Here is a 19,014-nt window from a genome sequence, read left to right as displayed (position 1 = left end):
CAGGGAATTGGGGTGCCAGATCTGGGAGAGGATATGGGTGCAGGAGGGGACACAGAGGATTTAGGTATGTAGAGTAGAGAACAGGAGTGGGGGGCAGAGGGTTGGGGGAGGGGGGGCTGCGGTGCCAGAGGTACTGGCCAGGAGACTTACCAGTCAGCAGCCTGAAGCAGCCTTCCTGCCTGCCTTATCCCCTCACAGGCTGCAACTATGTGCTATGTGAATAACTACCAGCCCCAGAGGGGAGAGGGTGTGGTGTTTCCTGGCTGCCTGTTATTGAAACATTGGCCAGTGAGATTGTGCTGGGGGTGGAAGCAGTTCCTAAAGCCTCTTCCCCTCCAGGCTCACAGATTTTAAAGGAAAACTGCCTGGCAGCCATGTTTCTGAGCGATGTGTGGGTGGGGCAGAGCAAGCTGAGAGCATGTCTGGGGCTCCCCACTGTATCCACAAGCCAGATGCGATAGGCCGTATTTTGCACAGGCCTATTGTGGGGAAAAGTTGGTTAGTATCTTAAATAGTCCCTGTGCCTAGTATAATTTGCAACAGCCTCAGGGCTCCTCTAAATTATAGTCTGTATCCAGAAGCTACTCCAGTAAGCCCTGATCTACACTAGGGAGTTATTTCAAATGGAGTGTCCACACTACCAAGCCCATTATTTTGCAATAAGAGTCTGGTTATTTAAAATAACAAGGAATAATGCTTATTTAAAAATAGTTATTTCAAAATAGTGGTAGCATGGATGCTCCACTGCTGCTATTTCAAAATAACTACTTCCCAGAGTCATTCAAAGTAATTACTCCCCAGTGCTTCCTGGGCTTCTAAGTTGAGGTAACACATTCACATTAAGGGAGCCTGCCTTGGACTAATTTCAAGGCTTCCCTGTAGTGTGGATATGCTATTTCAAAATAGCTATTTCAGGAGTTAGTTATTTCAAAATAATTTCCTAGTGTAGACATGCCCTAAGGATCTTGTTGGAGAGAAGTATGCAATTGGCTTCATGTTTACCACCTGAATGAAGGGTAAGAGAGGATGGGTGATTTAGAGAAGTCTACAGAAATTGTACACCACAAAGTTCTTTTCTGTTTCATGGGATGTACTTGGTTACCCCTGTAAGTCAGCTTTCTGACTATTTTGTATTGCCAAGGGTGTGCAAAGCATGAAAATAAGAGCTGAGGATTCAACCAATTCTCCCTCTCTCTTTGTACGGACAAAGAGACTGGGACTTGGACCACCTTTGTTTATTTGTCCAGTGCCTAGCATGTTGGTACCCAGATTCTTGATTGGAGAAGATGCTATTGGAATATACAAATACATAATAATGCAGATGAGGAAATGGGTGAGAGAATAGAACAGAAAGAGAGAAAGAGGAAAAAGAAAGAAAGAGGAGAAGCTAATCTGATGGGAAAGAACTGGAAAAAGCAAAGGGCCTGTGGAAAAATAAGGGAGCTATAGTACTGAAAGTGAATAGTTTTTAAAAATTCCATGTTCAATGCAACTGTACTAAAAGAAAGAGAAGAAACTGTGAACAGGAGCAGCTAACAGGGAGTTTGGAGAGGGAGTTCTCCAGGTAAAAGAGGAGTAAAAACGGGACCCTTGTGGTAAGTAGTAGTGCTGTCTGTAGTGTGTGTTTGTGTGTGTGTGTGGGGGGGGGGGAGTTATTTGCTTTGTGCTGAGCTTGTATTTGTCTGGTTGGTTGGTTGGTTGGTTGGTTTGTTTGAAGGAGCTACTAAAAGGTTTGAAATCTAGAAGCCTCTGTTAATTTGCTGAGCCTCAGTCAGGGGAGGGGCTGCCAGAGCTATATAAGCCTGTGAGTCAGCGACCAGGGAGCTAACAGGGAGTTTGGAGAGGAAGGTTAGAGGGCGCTAGTGACTTTTGACCTTCTTTAAAACATAACTCTTATAATAATCTATATTCCAGAGATTTAAAAAGAAGCCCAGTTTATACTTAAACTTATTCATAAGAAAAATGGATACAGAAGCCCAGCAGCAGAGTGGGGGCTATCCTGTTTATTGCATCGAGTGTAACATGTATGATTATCTGCCCTGTGGGCGGGTGACGTATGTGTGCACCCGTTGCAAGGAGCTCCTGACCCTCAGAGACCGAGTTTGGGCTTTGGAGGCCAGGGTGGCTGAACTGGAGGAGCTAAGGGAGGTAGAGAGATATGTTGGTGAGACTTTCCGGGACACTGTAGTACTGTCCCACCTCCAGTCTGAGAGCCCCAGTGCTCTTAAAGAGGATGAAAGTCTCAACGGAACAGAGGGAAACCATCCCGTAGTTGGGACCCTCCTTCCAGAGGATGTTGCGGTATCCTCTCGCACTGAGGATACCTCTGAGGGGGAGGGAATGCCAGTTGTTAGGAAGAGGCAGGTGTTAGTAGTGGGTGATTCAATCGTTAGAAACATAGATAGTTGGACAATGTAGCACTTTAAAGACTAACAAGATGGTTTATTAGATGATGAGCTTTCGTGGGCCAGACCCACTTCCTCAGATCAAATAGTGGAAGAAAGTAGTCACAACCATATATACCAAAGGATACAATTAAAAAAGACTAACACGGCTACATTTTTATCACTATAGATAGTTGGGTTTGCGATGACCGGGAGAACCGAATGGTCACTTGCCTGCCTGGTGTGAAGGTTGCGGATCTCTTGAGGCATCTAGATAGACTTATGTGTAGTGCTGGGGAGGAGCCGGTGGTCGTGGTACATGTAGCTACCAATGACGTAGGGAAGGGTAGGAGAGGTGTCCTGGAGGCCAAATTTAGGCTGCTAGGAAAGAGACTGAAATCAAGGACCTCTATGGTGGCATTCTCGGAAATGCTTCCAATTCCATGCGCAGGGCCAGGTAGACAGGCAGAGCTTAAGAGTCTCAATGCGGAGATGAGACGATGATGTAGGGAAGAGGGGTTTGGATTTATTAGGAACTGGGGACACTTTTGGAAGAGGGGGAGCCTATACAGGAAGGATGGGCTCCACCTAACCCAGGGTGGAACCAGACTGCTGGCACTAAACATTAAAAAGGCCGTAGAGCAGTTTTTAAACTAAGAGATGGGGGAAGTTGATTGGTGCTGAGATGCAAGTAAATCGAAGGGAGACTTCTCTTAGAGGAGAATCTATTGATAGAGATTCTCTAAGCTATAGTCAGAAAGAGAGGAGGGGAGAGGACAAACCATGGGCCAGAGCAGACAAACAACCGCATATAAAGGAATCCAATGCATCAGGGAAGGGCAGACAAATAAGCAGTGGCAAATTTTTAAAGTGCTTCTACACAAATGCTAGGAGTCTGACTAATAAGATAGGTGAACTAGAGTACCTCGTATTAAAGGAGATTGACATAATAGGCATCACTGAAATGATGGAAATCTGGAATGAGGAAAATCTGTGGGACACAATCATACCGGGATATAAAATATATTGAAAGGATAGAGCAGGCCGGGTGGGTGGTGGGGTGGCACATTGTGAAAGACAATGTAGAATCAAATGAAATAAAAATATTAAATGAATCAACATGTTCCATAGAATCGCTATGGATAGTAATTCCATGCTCCAACAATAAGAAATTAGCAGTAGGAATATATTACCGACCACCTGACCAGGACAGCGATACTGACATTGAAATGCTGAGGGAGATTAGAGAGGCTACCAAAATAAAGAACTCTATAATAATATGAGGGATTTTAATTATCCCCATATTACTGGATACATGTCACCTCAGGAAGAGAAAAAGAGATAACATTTCTCAATGGCTTAAATGACTGCTTCTTAGAGCAGCTGGTGCAGGAACCCACAAGGGGAGAGGCAATTCTCGATTTAGTCCTGAGTGGAGCACAGGATGAGGTCCAGGAGATAACGCTTACAGGACCACTTGGAAATAGTGACCATAATATAATAACATTTAACATTCCTGTGGTGGGAAGAACACCTCAGCAGTCCAGCACCCTGGCATTTAATTTCAAAAAGGGGAATTACACAAAAATGAGGTTAGTTAAACAGAAATTAAAAGGCACAATGATTAGAGCCAGATCCCTGCAAGCTGCATGGAAACTTTTTAAAGACACCATAATAGAGGCCCAACTTAAATGTATACCCCAAATTAAAAAACATAGCAAGAGACCTAAAAAAGAGTCACCGTGGCTTAACCACCATGTAAAAGAAGCAGTGAGGGACAAAAAGGTATCTTTTAAGAAGAGGAAGTCCAATCCTAGATAAATAGAAAGGAACAAACACTGTAAAATCAAGTATAAAAATGTAATAAGCAAAAAGATTTTGAGGAACAGCTAGCCAAAAACTCAAAAAGAAATAACAAAATGTTTAAGTACATTAGAAGCAGGAACCCTGCTAAAAAACCTGTGGGTCCCCTAGATGATCGAGCTATAAAAGGAGCAATCAAGGACGATAAAGCCATTGCAGAGAAACTAAATGATTTCTTTGCTTCAGTCTTCACGGCTGAGGACATTGGGGAGATTCCCGAATCTGCACCGTCCTTTGTGGGTGGTGAATCTGAGGAACTGTCCTGGATTGAAGTGTCATTAGAGGAGGTTTTGGAACAAATAGAAAAACTTAATGTTAACAAATCTCCGGGACTGGATGGCATTCATCCAAGGGTTCTAAAAGAACTCAAATGGGAAATTGCTGAACTATTATCTGTGTTTTGTAACCTATCCTTTAAATCGGTTTCCGTACCTAATGACTGGAAGGTAGCCAATGTGACACCAATATTTAAAAAGGGCTCTAGAGGTGATCCTGGCAATTACAGACCTAACTTCAGTACCGGGCAAATTAGTCAAAACAATAGTAAAGAATAAAACTGTGAGGCATGTAGAAGAATATAATTTGTTGGACAAAAGTCAACATGGTTTCTGTAAAGGGAAATCATGTCTTACTAATCTATTAGAGTTCTTTGAAGGGGTTAACAAACATGCGGACAAGGGGGATCCAGTAGATATAGTATACTTAGATTTTCAGAAAGCCTTTGACAAGGTCCCTCGCCAAGGCTCTTGTGTAAATTACATGGCCATGGGATAAGAGGGAAGGTCCTTTCTTGGATTGAGAACTGGTTAAAAGACAGGAAACAAAGGGTAGGAATAAATAGTACATTTTCAGAACGGAGAGGGGTAACTAGTGGTGTCCCCCAAGGGTCAGCCCTGGGACCAATCCTTTTCAACTTATTCATAAATGATCTGGAGAAAGGGGTAAGCAGTGAGGTGGTAAAGTTTGAGGATGATACCAAACTGTTTAGGATAGTCAAAACAGAAGCAGACTGTGAGGGACTCCAAAAAGATCTCACCAAACTGAGCGATTGGGCAACAAAATGACAAATGAAATGTAAAGTAATGCACATCGGGAAAAATAATCCCAGCTATACGTACAGTATGATGGGGGCTAATTTGGCTACGACAAATCAGGAAAGAGATCTTGGAGTTATTGTGGATAGTTCTCTGAAAACTTCCATAAAGTGTGCAGCGGCGGTCAAAAAGGCAAATAGGATGCTAGGAATTATTAAGAAAGGGATAGAAAATAAGACCCAGAATATCTTACTGCCCGTGTATAAAACTATGGTATGCCCACATCTTGAATACTGTGTACAGATGTGGTCTCCTCACCTTAAAAAAGATATTTTGGCCTTGGAAAAGGTTCAGAAAAGGGCAACTAAAATGATTAGAGGTTTGGAACGGGTCCCATATGAGGAGAAGTTAAAGCGACTGGGACTTTTCAGTTTAGAAAAGAGGAGACTGAGGGGGGATATGATAGAGGTATATAAAATCATTAGTGGTATGGAGAGGGACAATAAAGAAAAGTTATTTATTAGTTCCCTAAATAGAAGAACTAGAGGACACCAAATGAAATGAATGGGGAGCAGGTTTAAAACTAATAAAAGAAAGTTCTTCACACAGCGTGTAGTCAACCTGTGGAACTCCTTGCCAGAGGAGGCTGTGAAAGCTAGGACTATAACAGAGTTTAAAGAGAAGTTAGATAATTTCATGGAGGTTAGGTCTATAAAAGGCTATTAGCCAGGGGATAGAATTGGTGTCCCTGGCCTCTGTTTGTCATAGGCTGGAGAGGGATGGCAGGAGACAAATCACTTGATCATTGTCTTCGGTCCACTCTCTCTGGGGCACCTGGTGCTGGCCACTGTCGGAAGACAGGATACTGGGCTAGATGGACCTTTGGTCTGACCCAGTACGGCTGTTCTTATGTTCTTATGTAAGTATGCATGTTTTTGGTGTCTGGAGACATGAGCTGACCCACTGAATGAAAGTGCTGATGTTGCACACATTTCTCTTGGATTCAGGCTTTATTTTGGCTTTCTATTATGTTTTTACTTCTAGATTTGATTGTTTTACCCTCCCCCATTTGGGGCTACTGAAAAGATTCAAGTAGTGCAGATTGTGGCTGCTCATCGACTAGGAGGGTATACTGTATCTGTACACAGTAGCCTGAATTGGCTTTTGTCTGCTTCACTCTGGTTGCTTTTGAGGGGCATGTAGAGGTTTGGGGTGAGGGGAGGGAGGTCTGTATTCCCACAGAAAATTAATCCATCATCTTTGACAACAGATTGAACAAATGCATTTCTTTTGTATATAATCATTAAAAGCTAAGGAAATCGCCCATTCAGGCAAGATTAACAGTCACGCCAACCGAATTTCACATATTCTCAACTCCAAATAATCATAATGCCCAAATGCACTCATGGAATTTTATCAGCTTCTCAGGAGATACTGTCTGGGCTACTTCTACCCCTCAACTCCCTTAGAGGTGAAGAGGGGCTGTGCAAAAGGAGAGCAGTCAGGTTTAAAAGAAAATTAAGAATGGGCATTCTAGGTCAGACCACCTAGCCCATTATTATGTCTGCTGTCAGTAGCCAATGGCAGATGAACCAAACAGGGCAATTATTGAGTGTTTTTTTGTTTTGTTTTGTTTTTTTAAGCCATTTATAGTCTTAGCCTTCCCAATGTCCCCAGCAACAAGTACCACGAGATGACTGTGTGAAGAAGTACTTCCTTTTGTTTGTTTTAAACCTGCTCTGATTCTTCTTCTATGTGAAAGGGAAAATAGCACTTCCTTATTCACTTTCATGATTTTATAGACATCCATCATATTTTCTCCCCGACTCTCATGCACACATCTCTTTTCCAAAGTGAACGTTCATACTTCTTTTAATCTGTCCACATCTGGAAGCTGTCCTGTGTCCCAATCATTTTTGCTGCTCTTCTTTTATACCTTCTCCAATTCTAATATAATATTTTTTAGATGGGGCAACCAGAACTGCACACAGTTTTCAAGGTGCGGTTATGCCATGCATTTATACAGTGGCATTATGATTCTTAGTGACTTATTATCTATGCCTATTTTAAAGGATCCTGACATATTATTAGCATACCTTTCAGGCAGTGAGAGAGAGTTTCTTGGTGTGGGAATTAAGGAGAGGCAAGTAGTAATGGGCTGTCTTTAAACCCTGAATTTTTGAGGGGTTTGGGTGGATATTTTTGACCTAATAATTCATCAACAGGGGAACATTTTTGTGTCACAAGCACTGAATTGTACTATCTTTGAATGGCAGGAGGATTAGCTTTGAAAACTGATTAGGAAAGAGAAATTTCTGTTTATACAAAATACCTTGTAATCAGCAAAGATGGGAAAAGGAAATGCAGAAACACTGACAGTTCAATGAGTCCTTTGTAACATGTATTTGGTTCAAGGTTTGCTAGTATATAGCAATGAGTCTGCAAGAGTCTGGCTCAAACTCACAAAAACAAGAGAAATCAAACTTATGCTCAGCCATTTAAATGAAGGTTCTGGACCTAATTTTTTTTCATAAAGACATTTAACAAGAAGACAATAGTAAACTGACAAATTGTGCTACAGCATACGAGAGCTCTGTATTCTGCAAAACATGGTTGTGTACAGTGTTTAAAATGTTAATACAAATGTTGAATATATTGCATGTATTAGAAACTAGCTACCTGACAGAGTGAAAAAATACTTCTTAAAGTGACTGCTGAAAAACGAAGGCTAACAATTAGAGCATTAGGATAGGGCCAGCAAGGGGAATCTTAGCCAAAGTCTCATGAGCACAATTCCCACTGAAGTCTGAGGGAAGACTTCAGGCTTTGTAAAACAAATGAACAAAAAACCTGTAAGAATGTATCCTAAAATATTGTGGAACTCTCCTAAACCAGGTTTTCTAACTGCAATCTCCTTGTAAATATACAAAATTAGCTAATATCCCATATTAACTTCTTCCTCCAAATGAAAGGTAACTAGGTGGCCACAGACGTGTAGCCCAGTCTCCACTGAAGTTTAGCATCAGGAAAACAAATCTGATTCAACTAGTTGTGTGTGTATTATTAGATATTTGGTGGCGGTAGCTTGGAGAGAGTCTTAGACTTTAGAAATGAGAAAAATAAATGTCTGTATCTCGGGGATGAGTTGGGAATGTGTCTATGTGAAAGGTAATTTCCTCAAGGAAATCTCTTCAGTAAAGCAGAATTTGAAAGTAGGTGTGGACAGAACAGCAGTAGGCTTCCAAAGCTAATTCACAGCTTGGTCATACATATTGCCCACATTCTCATTTGCTTAAGAAATCACTGACCATCAGATTAACGATGAGTGTGAACATAGCACATTGGATGCAAATTCCATACCTTTTATGACAAAGAGATAAAGCTCTTGGTTTTCATGGCAATCACTGAGTGAAAAAACCTCTGTCAAAATTGTTTGTTTTGTTTTCAAGCCCTGCTCACACTGAAATCACTGGGGCCATGTCTACACTAGAAGATTATTCTGAATTTACTAAATTTGATTTCTGGGCACTTGATTTTACAGATTTGAAGTTCTGTGCCCTCACTACAGGGGAAAAAACAAATTTAGTCTGAGGAAGACTCAATTAATGTGAACGTGCTGCTTTGGACTTAGAATGCTCCTGGAACCACTCTGAGGAGCTGTGGGAGGCCTCCCAGAAGCCAATTAGTTTGAATTAATGGCACTGGAACATCCACACTAATATTATTTCAGACTTACAAGTTTGGGAACAGTGTTATTCCTCAGGAAAATCAGGACTACAGAATTTGAATTCAGTGGCCCCTAATTCCTGAATAATGGACTTGGTAGTGTGGATACATAGTTTACAAATTCAACCTTGTGGGGCTAATTTTGGACTACTGTAGACCAGGCCTGGAAGCTTTACCACTGGAGGATTTTAAGAACAGTTGGGACAAATCCTTGTCAGAGGTCACCCAGGTTTACATGGTTCTGCCTAAAATGTAGTAAGATGGACTTGATGAAATATCTGGGTTATCTCCAGCGTTACATTTCCATAATTAATGTCTGTGGAATATAGAATGACTCAGCAGGTGAATATTCTCTTGAATAATCCCATTGAAAAACAGGTTCACATATCTCATACCATGATAGACAAGTTATTTTAATGTTTGTTAGCTGTTAACTTGTCAGAATTACAGGACAGAACAATATAAAAACTCCCTGCCCCAAAATTTACCTTTCTCTGTGTACATTAAATATCAGTTTCTCATATATATATATATATATAATCTCTCTTGGAAAACAGTATAAATTCTTTTCTACCTCCCCTGCCAACATGATATAGCAAATGATGTGGCATAGTGCCAGTCATTATTCATTGTATATTCCTGTAAACCACTTTGCTTCAATAAGCTAAAACATATTTAATATCTCTATATACATAACAAGCAGTAGCAGAGCATGGTATTTCCACTGATGCATACAATGGAATAAACTGTAAATACTAGAGTACATGCTGTTTAAGACAGATGTACAAAACTTAAATTGGAATGTCATGGAATGTGAAACAAAGCACTGCCCATGTCCTTGAAAGGTGATTTTGTATTTTTATGAGATATATGAAAATGTGATTTGCTGCTTATAGATGCAGATGGTCTTAACGCAGCTGCCTAAGGTTGCGTGTGTACGTGTTTCATAAATACTCCTCATTCTCCCTACTAAGAACACTATCAGCTTTGTCAAACCAGGACTCACGTTTACAGTATTTGTGTTGACACAATATATTTAATCCAAGAAAGGTAGTACTTAACACAGGTGGTCTATTCAGGGTATAAACTTTCATTTCCTGTGTTGAAACAGATAGCTAACTTTTCTATTCTGATGAAATTTTAGCACATGATATAAAAGCAGTTGGTAATGCTCTCGTCATGATAACCAATAGTAATTTAAAGAGTGTAGAGAGGAAAAGAAAAATCAAAGGGGAAAGTCCTGATGTATTTATCATTTAAAAACCTGATTTACAACTGAGCTTCACTAGTTCCTCTCTCCTTCTCTTCCTGCATGTTGACTTTTCCTGCCACCCCATAGCTTGGGGGCGCCACTTTGGAACATTTACAGTGCATCACACATCTGTGCAAATAGAGTTTTGCAACTGTCTGATTGCTTAGTATTTGACACTCACTTTCTTTGCTGGAAGAGAAACAGTAACAGGATGAGAAGAGGACACACACATATATACAAAGTTTTTAACACTAATAAACAATTGAGCTCATTTGTATTTCAGAACTGTTCTGTGGTTTACACAGAATATAAAAGAGAAAGTGACCTGAAGGAACTCAGGTGCTTTTAGCATCTTTGTTTAGTGACTTTTGAGATAGAATGCATGGAAAGGAATAGGGATATAAATGACTAGTCGACTATCCGATAAGCAAATGCTTATCCGATAGTCAACTAGTGACTTGACTAGTTGCTTCCCTCCCCCCACCCTTGCTGCCTCTATTAGAGAGAGGCAGCAAGGGGGAGCAGGATCAGGTGCTGGGGGGAGCCGGGTTAAAGAGCCAGCTTCAGTGGAGTTACAGCAGCAAAAAACTCATAAATCTGGAATAAAACAATGGTGAATCAAGTGCTGTATAGTTATTGTATCTTTTAATTTGCACTGTGAAGAGAGCAAGCATCCTTGGTTATGATATTCTATAATTGAATGGCTGATGCAGCTTGAAATTAAAAAGTTGTCTGTTCCAAAAAAAAATTATGGTAACAAACTATTTTCTCTTGTCTTCTTCTGCAGGAAGTCACCAAAGCTGTGCAGCCTCTTTTACTGGGAAGAATAATAGCCTCCTATGATCCCAACAACTCCCATGAGCGATCCATAGCTTACTATCTGGGCATAGGCCTGTGTCTTCTCTTCACAGTGAGGACACTGCTTCTGCATCCTGCTATATTTGGACTTCATCATATAGGAATGCAAATGAGAATAGCCATGTTTAGCTTAATTTACAAAAAGGTAGCTTTTTCACTTTCATCTTAATGAATAAGAAAGCAAAATTATTGTATTTAGTCTATGCTGCTAGCACAAGAACACTTTCAGAAGAGGGGAAGATTTAGGCAATAAACTATAGAAGGGATCATGTTTTAATAATAAAGTGAATGTAAATCACAAGAAAAAGCTACCTTACAGTATGCAGTTTCCTGCATCCCAGTTATTTATTGGCTCTTATTTTGAAGGTTTTCTTTTAAGTGGCTCAAAGCTGTCCTCAGATTGATACTGTTGATGTACAGAATTGGAAACATTCAGTGGTTACCATTAAAAGGTAAACATTTTGCAACAGATATCACACACTCATAACAGTTATGTTCTATATTGAGTCTAGGGAAATCCCCTATAATATCTCACATAGTAATATGAAGTAATAGTTGGCAAATGCCAACTTTTTATGGTGCCCATATGTGCATTATATTTAGAAGGTGGTGCCCTAAAATTATCTGTCTACAAAGATTCTTCCTTCCTCTGAAAAATGTGTAGCAAGTGATGTCCAAAAACTATTCTGTTTTGCAAATGTACAGATCTCAAAAGGAGTGGAATTTTTATCAAAATGTAGCTATATTTAGCCAAATGTATGAGTAATTCCTCTGCTGCAGTCTAAAAACAAGCAGATTTTGAGCCAGTGCAGGGCACTGGTGATGGAGCTGTATATGTATGAAAGAAGGATTGTGCTAGAATAGATTTTAGTTCATAGCTCATTCTATGGTAATGGCTCTCCTTACCTATTCAAAATTACCTGTGATGAAGAATATCTTGTGCACACTCACACTACGGCAGCTTTATAATGATGCATTTACAAAAGACCGCATCCCTCATTACAATTGAATCAGTGTGCAAGCAATTATCCTAAGATGAAAACTGTCAAAACTAGCAAAAATAATATATTTTTCAGATCACATCCAGTGATAGTCTTTGGCTATGTCTGTAGTAGCAAGCTTACAGCAGCACGGCTGTATCCATGCAGCCACACTATGCAAATAGGAGAAAGCTTTCCCATCAACATAATTAATCCACCTCCAACATGTGGCAGTAGCTATGTCAACATGAGAATATCTTCTGCCAACATAGCTCTGTTCACGCAGGTGTTTCTGTCAATGTAATTTACGTTGCTGAAAGAGGTGGTTCTTTTCATTCCTCTGAGCAACATAAGCTATACTGACAACAGTGCTCATGTAGAAATAGCTTCAGGCTGTATGGTTCCAGTCCCCAAACCTACTTATACACTTGGCTTCCTAGCCAAAGTGAGCCACTGGTTTGATGAAGAACAGAATCTTTAGTTTTTACTTTGTGAAAATGTGGAACAAATCTCTTGAACAATGGTATCTTGCTCTTCCACAAAAAAGCTGCTATTTTGTCAAAAATCATTTTCTCCTGGGTTAGTAATGCCCATTTCTTGTGCATTGTGTCAGTCAATCATAAGTTTGGGATTCCTGGAACATCTGGAGGAGGGCTGACAGACTTGCCCGGCCCCTGCGCAAGGTGGGGGGCGAGGGGCAGTTCTGTTCTCCTGGAAGGGGTTGGGCTGGGGGTAGCCAAGTGTGCCATGTTAGTCTCTCACCCAGCCCCCTGAGCCACTTGGAGTATGCTGTGTGCTGCTCTGGTGGCAATTTAAAGAGCCTGGAACTCTGGCTGCTCCCGCTCTTGTTGTAGTGGCAGCAGTTGAGAGACCCAAGCCTTTTGAATCGTTGGGCCCTGGGGCAACTGTTCCCTTTGCTCCCCATCCCCATTGTTGGGTCTGCCCTCCCCTAAACTATTCAAAAAGCTTTCTTCATAATTTGTCAAAGAGCAGAAATAGCCAAGTATATCTTGTTCCCCATTAGCTAACTGTTTAGCATAAAGATATAGTTATGTGAAGAGTAGTGGTAAGAATTGTTTTCTTCTTGCCGTTAAAGCAATTATATAAACCCAGACCCGTTTCTGCATTCATACACATCTTTTCGGCCTTCTATAGTTTGTTTTTAAGCTACCTGAAGCCGAAACACTATAATACTCAGAATATGTAATGTAAAATACTGTTTGTTGACTAAATATAACTTAGAACCCCAGTAATAGATTTATGGGAAAATACTCAAAAGATTTCAGTTTACTCAGAGATTTTGTGCTGGAAATTTGGGACAGGACAAGTATGAATTTTTATATAAAAACAAAGAGGTTGAAATTCTATGTTACATGCCAAACAGAACCCAATTTTAACTCCGGAGTGACTGTTATTGCTCCTCATTGCAAGTTTCACAGTCTACCAGTAAATTCTCATGAAGATGTGCACTGTAGAGGATTTGAGCCTATGCACAGAACACTCATGAAAAATTCAGTCTCACCTTATTGACAGAAATATGCAACAAAGTAAAAGTGAGGTAGGAAAAAGGTCAATATTTGCAAAGTAATAAAACGAATACATAAAACTTTAGTAGCATAAATAAAACGGATTTATTAAGTGTTTTTCTTTGTAATAAAGATAACAAGTGAAACATCTCTATTATTGTTTCATTGGCTGTTAATTACTAGTATTTTATTTTTATTTATTCTTTTTTAGTCAAGTAAGTTACAAGGTCATTCATCTGCTGTTTTGTTTCATTTTGCAGACCTTAAAACTGTCAAGTAGAGTCCTAGATAAAATAAGCACCGGACAACTCATTAGTCTCCTTTCCAACAATCTGAACAAATTTGATGAGGTATGTCACTGATTGCTCATTTAAGCTCTTGTACTTGGAATGGACAGAAACAAAAGCGTGTCATTGCAAAACGTCAAACAGTTTTAGAAGTGTTAGCACCATTTTGACTGCAGTCAAGTAATGGCAATAAATGGCCAGCTCAGGTGAGCTGTGTTCATCTTAAGAAAATCTCAAACTACATTCCCACCTATATTATATGTGCATGTGGAGTCAGGAGAGGCTGATTCAAACCACACGATCTCCCATCTCCTGTACGCAAGACAGCCAGGTAGCAGCACAAACCTGGAAAGTAAAGGGTGTCTCTTGTAGCATGTGGACTGTACAATTCTGTGTGTTGTTCAGTTGATGGAAGGGCCTAGAAATTCCATGGATTTCAAGTTACAGATTGACTGATCATCCTACTGGGAGATCAGCATGCCACTTCCTCCTACAGCTGGCATAAGGCTGAGGTGTGAGGAAGACAGGAAGAGTGGAACTTCTCATGTGATACTCAGAAGGCAATCAGCTATTGTAGGTACAAGTACAAAGCTTTCACATTAGATAGATACTATCTTCATGGCTGGCCCACAACATTTTTGCACCTGCGGCGGGGAGCTCAAATGACGCCCCCATTCCCCTTCCCTTGGGCCAAAACATTGAAAGATCTCAATTCTGCCTTCTTCCTGTTCTACTTCTCTCATGGCACTCCACCATCTCTGTGCATCTAGCGCAGAAAGAAAACATATGCAGCAGCAGACATAATTTTCTACACTCTGGGTCCTAGTGGCACCTCCCTCCCCCACAGTCTGGCACCTGAGGCAGCCGCCTCGGTTCACCTCATGATAAAGCCAGCCCTGACTATCTTGTGTATCCCTCTCCAATCCTCCTGATAGCATAGCTCCCTCAGAATCTATGGGCTAGGTCTATACTGTGCTGTGTTGCACAATAAATATGCAAATGAGGCAAAGCATGGAATATTGCAGTGCCTATTTGCATAATTAATGAGCAGCCACTTTTTGCACAAGAGGCTTTTGCGCAAAAAACCCCTCTTGCGCAAGAGCCATTCTTCCTGAAAAAAGAGGAAGAATGGCTCTTGCACAAGAGGGGTTTTTTGCGCAAAAACGGAGCCTTATTTATTATTCCACGCTTTGCCTCATTTGCATATTTTTTCACACAAGTGGGGGTAGTCTACACATCGTGATGCTATCATATAAATGTTAGTGTGGTAGTGACTTGTACTCCTACCATTCATCTTGTATGGCAAAGAGCTATGAGTTTCTAGGGCCTGGATATTGTAGGTTTCATCTGCCTCACCCTCAACTGCTCTCTTGCCCCTGCTCCCAAAACCAAAGAGCTTCCAAGTCACAAAGGGGAATTCTAGGCTGCTTCTGTATCTCTCTCATGGTATGTACCAGTCATTATTGCCTAGTACTTATGAGGTTTCTGGTCTCTGAGGGGGTGCTTTATCCGTGGCATTATTTGACTCTCTGGACTACAGGAGTTGTCCCTAAATCTGTCTTAGGAAAAAAACAAATGAGGAAGTCGAGTGTATAGGGAGCAGGCTGTTTTGAATTAATTGCACACACCCTCTTAGTCGTGCTTTCATCAAATGAACAGTTACCTTCCATAACTTAAATAATTTTCCATAGGTTCTTGCATATATTTCTTCTCATCTGGCATTGACTAAAAATGGGAAGGGGAGGGAATCCTGCTTGCTTTGAAGCTCTACACGTATACATAGGGCCAGGATTTCACCTTTTATTTATATTACATTGAGGAGAATTGTGGATTGAACTTTGTCCCTTGGGAAAAAGGAAAACAAAGCTCATGTGTGGAATGTATATATTCATTGGTATGTCCTCAGTGTAATTAACACCCACATTGCTGTGTGCTCAGAACCACAAGATCTCCTTTATAAACTTGTTTTACTACTGGAAATTCTTTTGCTATTCTTTGTGTAAATTGTTCAGAGTATTATCTCAATAGCGCCCCCGGTCTCATTTGTCTGCCTATTTTTAATGTGGATTTTTGCAGGGGCTGGCACTGGCTCACTTTGTATGGATTGCACCTTTACAAGTGGTTCTACTGGTGGGCCTGCTATGGGAAATGTTAGAGTGGTCAGCGTTTTGTGGATTTGCTTTTCTGATACTCGTGGCCCTTTTCCAGGCCTGGTTAGGACGAATGATGATGAAGTACAGGTGAGAAAGTTTAAAAGCTATTCTAAATAATTGTGTTTTCACAAGATATATTGGCTTATGAGCTTTAGGGTCCTCACTTAGGAATATTACTTTGTTCAAAAAGTAGAAAAATATTATTGGGCTAATGCTGATGTGTATCTTTAATAGACTAGTATACAAATAATTAATTGGTAATTAGTTTGTAAGATTATTTCACATATGGGGAATATTTCTGACTGAAATCAATGTGGCTCCTTGTGAGTAAATCACAGAATTTGTACCTGTGTGTTTCCAAATCTTGGTACTTAATCTAGGTTTTGGTTGGTTACACACCAGGATATAGGAAATAACATACTGGCATTCCCACTGATATGTATATCATAAATTAATAAAACTAGAATAATTTGCCCCTTAAAATGGCAGAGGAGGTATGACCCTGCTTTCGTTGTGAGCTCCACATTGCCTCTTAATCAGAATTTGGATGTTCATGTTCTTATTTGTTAACACTCAGTATGCTAATACAAAAAGTTGAGTGTTTAATATGTGGAAAGTAGTGAGAATTTTTATACAATATGAAGACTCACTGACATTTATTTGAGTCCTACCTACTAGTGTTTGTTTTTTCATAATATATAATTGTGCTTTTAATGCAAATTTTTCACTAGTATTTTAATGTGTTATTTTACAGAGACAGGAGGGCAGGAAAGACAAATGAGAGACTTGTGATCACTTCAGAAATAATTGAGAATATACAGTCAGTTAAAGCTTATTGTTGGGAAGATGCAATGGAAAAAATGATTGAAAGTCTTCGAGAGTAAGTTTATTCATTTGTCAGTCTCATTTCTACAAGGTGTAAAAAAAAAATTAAAATTCTTAGATGCCTATGAATAGCATCTGTGATTACATTAGTTAGGAAACAAGACCCATCAATATTCATCCTTCATAAACGGGCCATCAGCTGTGGGTGGAAGGAACATTCCCGCCCCATGGTTTCATTTTCCCCCAGTGTATCTAGTATATTATACAGATTTTGTTTTTTGCTTTCTCCAAAGCATTTGATATAAACAACTCTTAATGACTGGGCTTGCGTAGAGATGGTTCATTGGTCTTTTATTTTCATCTTGCTGTATGAAACAAATTACCCACACTCAGAGGGTATTTCATGTAGTCTAAAAGGAATGCAGAGAAAAAAGGCTCTTTCTGGGCTCAGAAACAACTGTTCTTTATCTCTAAAACTTTGATGGTTATGAAAAAATAAGCAGAAGACCTGACTGCTTAGCCATTTGTTACTGACATTTCAGCAAAGTTACCTTTTAAAAGGTACAGGTAAAGACGATCCTAGCATCTGTGTTTTTCTGGATAATCTATTCCTCATACTACCAAAAACAAAACAAAAAAAAATGGAGAGAGTATTCATTTCTTTCTTCTGATTCTGAAGGAAAAGCAATCATATGAATCCTCTGCAGTCATTTTGCATGGAGTTCATTAAAGGCATCTTCAAAACCTGTAATATAAGACTGTTGGGATCATGTCCTACTTAAACGTTAGAAGGATTCCTGTTTCATATACCCATATTGTACTAATAAGTGTGATAATCTGGGAGATCTTTGTGTAATTGCCCATTTTAACCCCCAGAAATGAAAGTATAAATCACTGCAGTTTGAGTCACGGAGCCAGGCTCCCTACAGGAGAGCTATAACAGACTCACAAGATTGACAGATTAGGCATGGTGGGAAGGAAAGGACATGACATACATGCTGGACAGTGGGTTACACATGCATAAGACCTATCTGAGAAGTGCAATCTGTTCTCCATAGAAAGAATAGGAATTAAGTGCCAGGTGTGTGGCTGGGAAAATAACAAAAAAAGAAAAGACCTGTAAGGACCATATTTCATGTAAATAAAAGGAATGAAATAATATTATTACCCAAACATGTCCTTATTGTTCAGCTGCTTATGTTTTGCCTTTTAAAGGGCAACCCATAAAAAGTACAGCACATGTTTCCTTCAGTGCAGAGAAGTTCTTGAAGTGATGGTAATCTATTTTGATTCAATATGGACTAAGTAGCCTGAGTTTGGATCCAGATCTGAATTGAGGTTGACTGAAGCTTGGTTTCAGGCAGAATCAAGGTTAGGCGGTAGAGTTAAAGCCTCATGAGTTATTCTTTTGAGGTTTGGGCCAAACTTTGTGGGTAATTACTAAAGAAATGAATAGAGACATATATCCCTACAACTGACAGTAACGCAAATCCATAGAAAGGATATTTTGTACTATATTCCATAGGTTTATTGATCATATTCAGTTTTGAAGGAACCCCGTTCATTTAATAATTCTCATTAGGTTATGTAGGACTTTTCTTTAAGAGAAAATGGCAGACATTTCATGAGATCATCTTACCATATACTTTCTTCTCTATTGGGCTACCCCACAGAGCAGCAAGTGGGGGCTTGACCCTGCTAATCTATACATCAAACAGCAATGCTAGCTCCCTTGATACGTGTGTAGCACAGGCATGATCCTCTGCAATGGTATGGCTTGGCACAGCCACCAGCACAGCCTTAATGCCACAAATGAATGTATACTAATGATATATCCCCTCCAAAACAGGCATTTGAACAACATCTATTCTACACATGCCTAGTGGCATGGGCTCCATAAGATGTCCAGGCAGCTTTAAAAAAAAAAAAATCTAGGCTCTGGCAGAGAAACAGAGCAAGTGAATTCGAAAAACCTCAGATGATCTTAGAGGGAAAACAAGCAAACAACCTTTTGAGAAGTCCACTCATTTAAAACAAGGCTGTTTGGGCTTCTGTGCTTTTTACAGCTGTGTCAGTAGGATATGAAAAAACAGGGAGTGTCCCAAGGCAAGCTTGTTTCAAACCAT

At 40.0% G+C, this 19,014-nt stretch overlaps 1 protein-coding gene across 1 annotated transcript in view; it reads left to right on the top strand.

Moving 5' to 3' along the window:
• CFTR (CF transmembrane conductance regulator) overlaps positions 1-19,014 on the top strand; it is a 143,957-nt gene that overhangs the window by 21,967 nt on the left and 102,976 nt on the right. Inside the window, exons 4-7 of the mRNA XM_075929158.2 lie at positions 11,047-11,262; positions 13,884-13,973; positions 15,987-16,150; positions 16,818-16,943. Of these exons, the coding sequence (XP_075785273.2) occupies positions 11,047-11,262; positions 13,884-13,973; positions 15,987-16,150; positions 16,818-16,943 (596 nt within the window). The remainder of the gene's footprint in view (positions 1-11,046; positions 11,263-13,883; positions 13,974-15,986; positions 16,151-16,817; positions 16,944-19,014) is intronic.

This window comes from Pelodiscus sinensis, chromosome 1, assembly GCF_052426305.1.
Source record: "Pelodiscus sinensis isolate ZL-2025 chromosome 1, ASM5242630v1, whole genome shotgun sequence".
NCBI lineage: Eukaryota > Metazoa > Chordata > Testudines > Trionychidae > Pelodiscus > Pelodiscus sinensis.
Note: the sequence above shows the minus strand (reverse complement) of the source record. Positions and strands in the feature narration are given on the sequence as shown.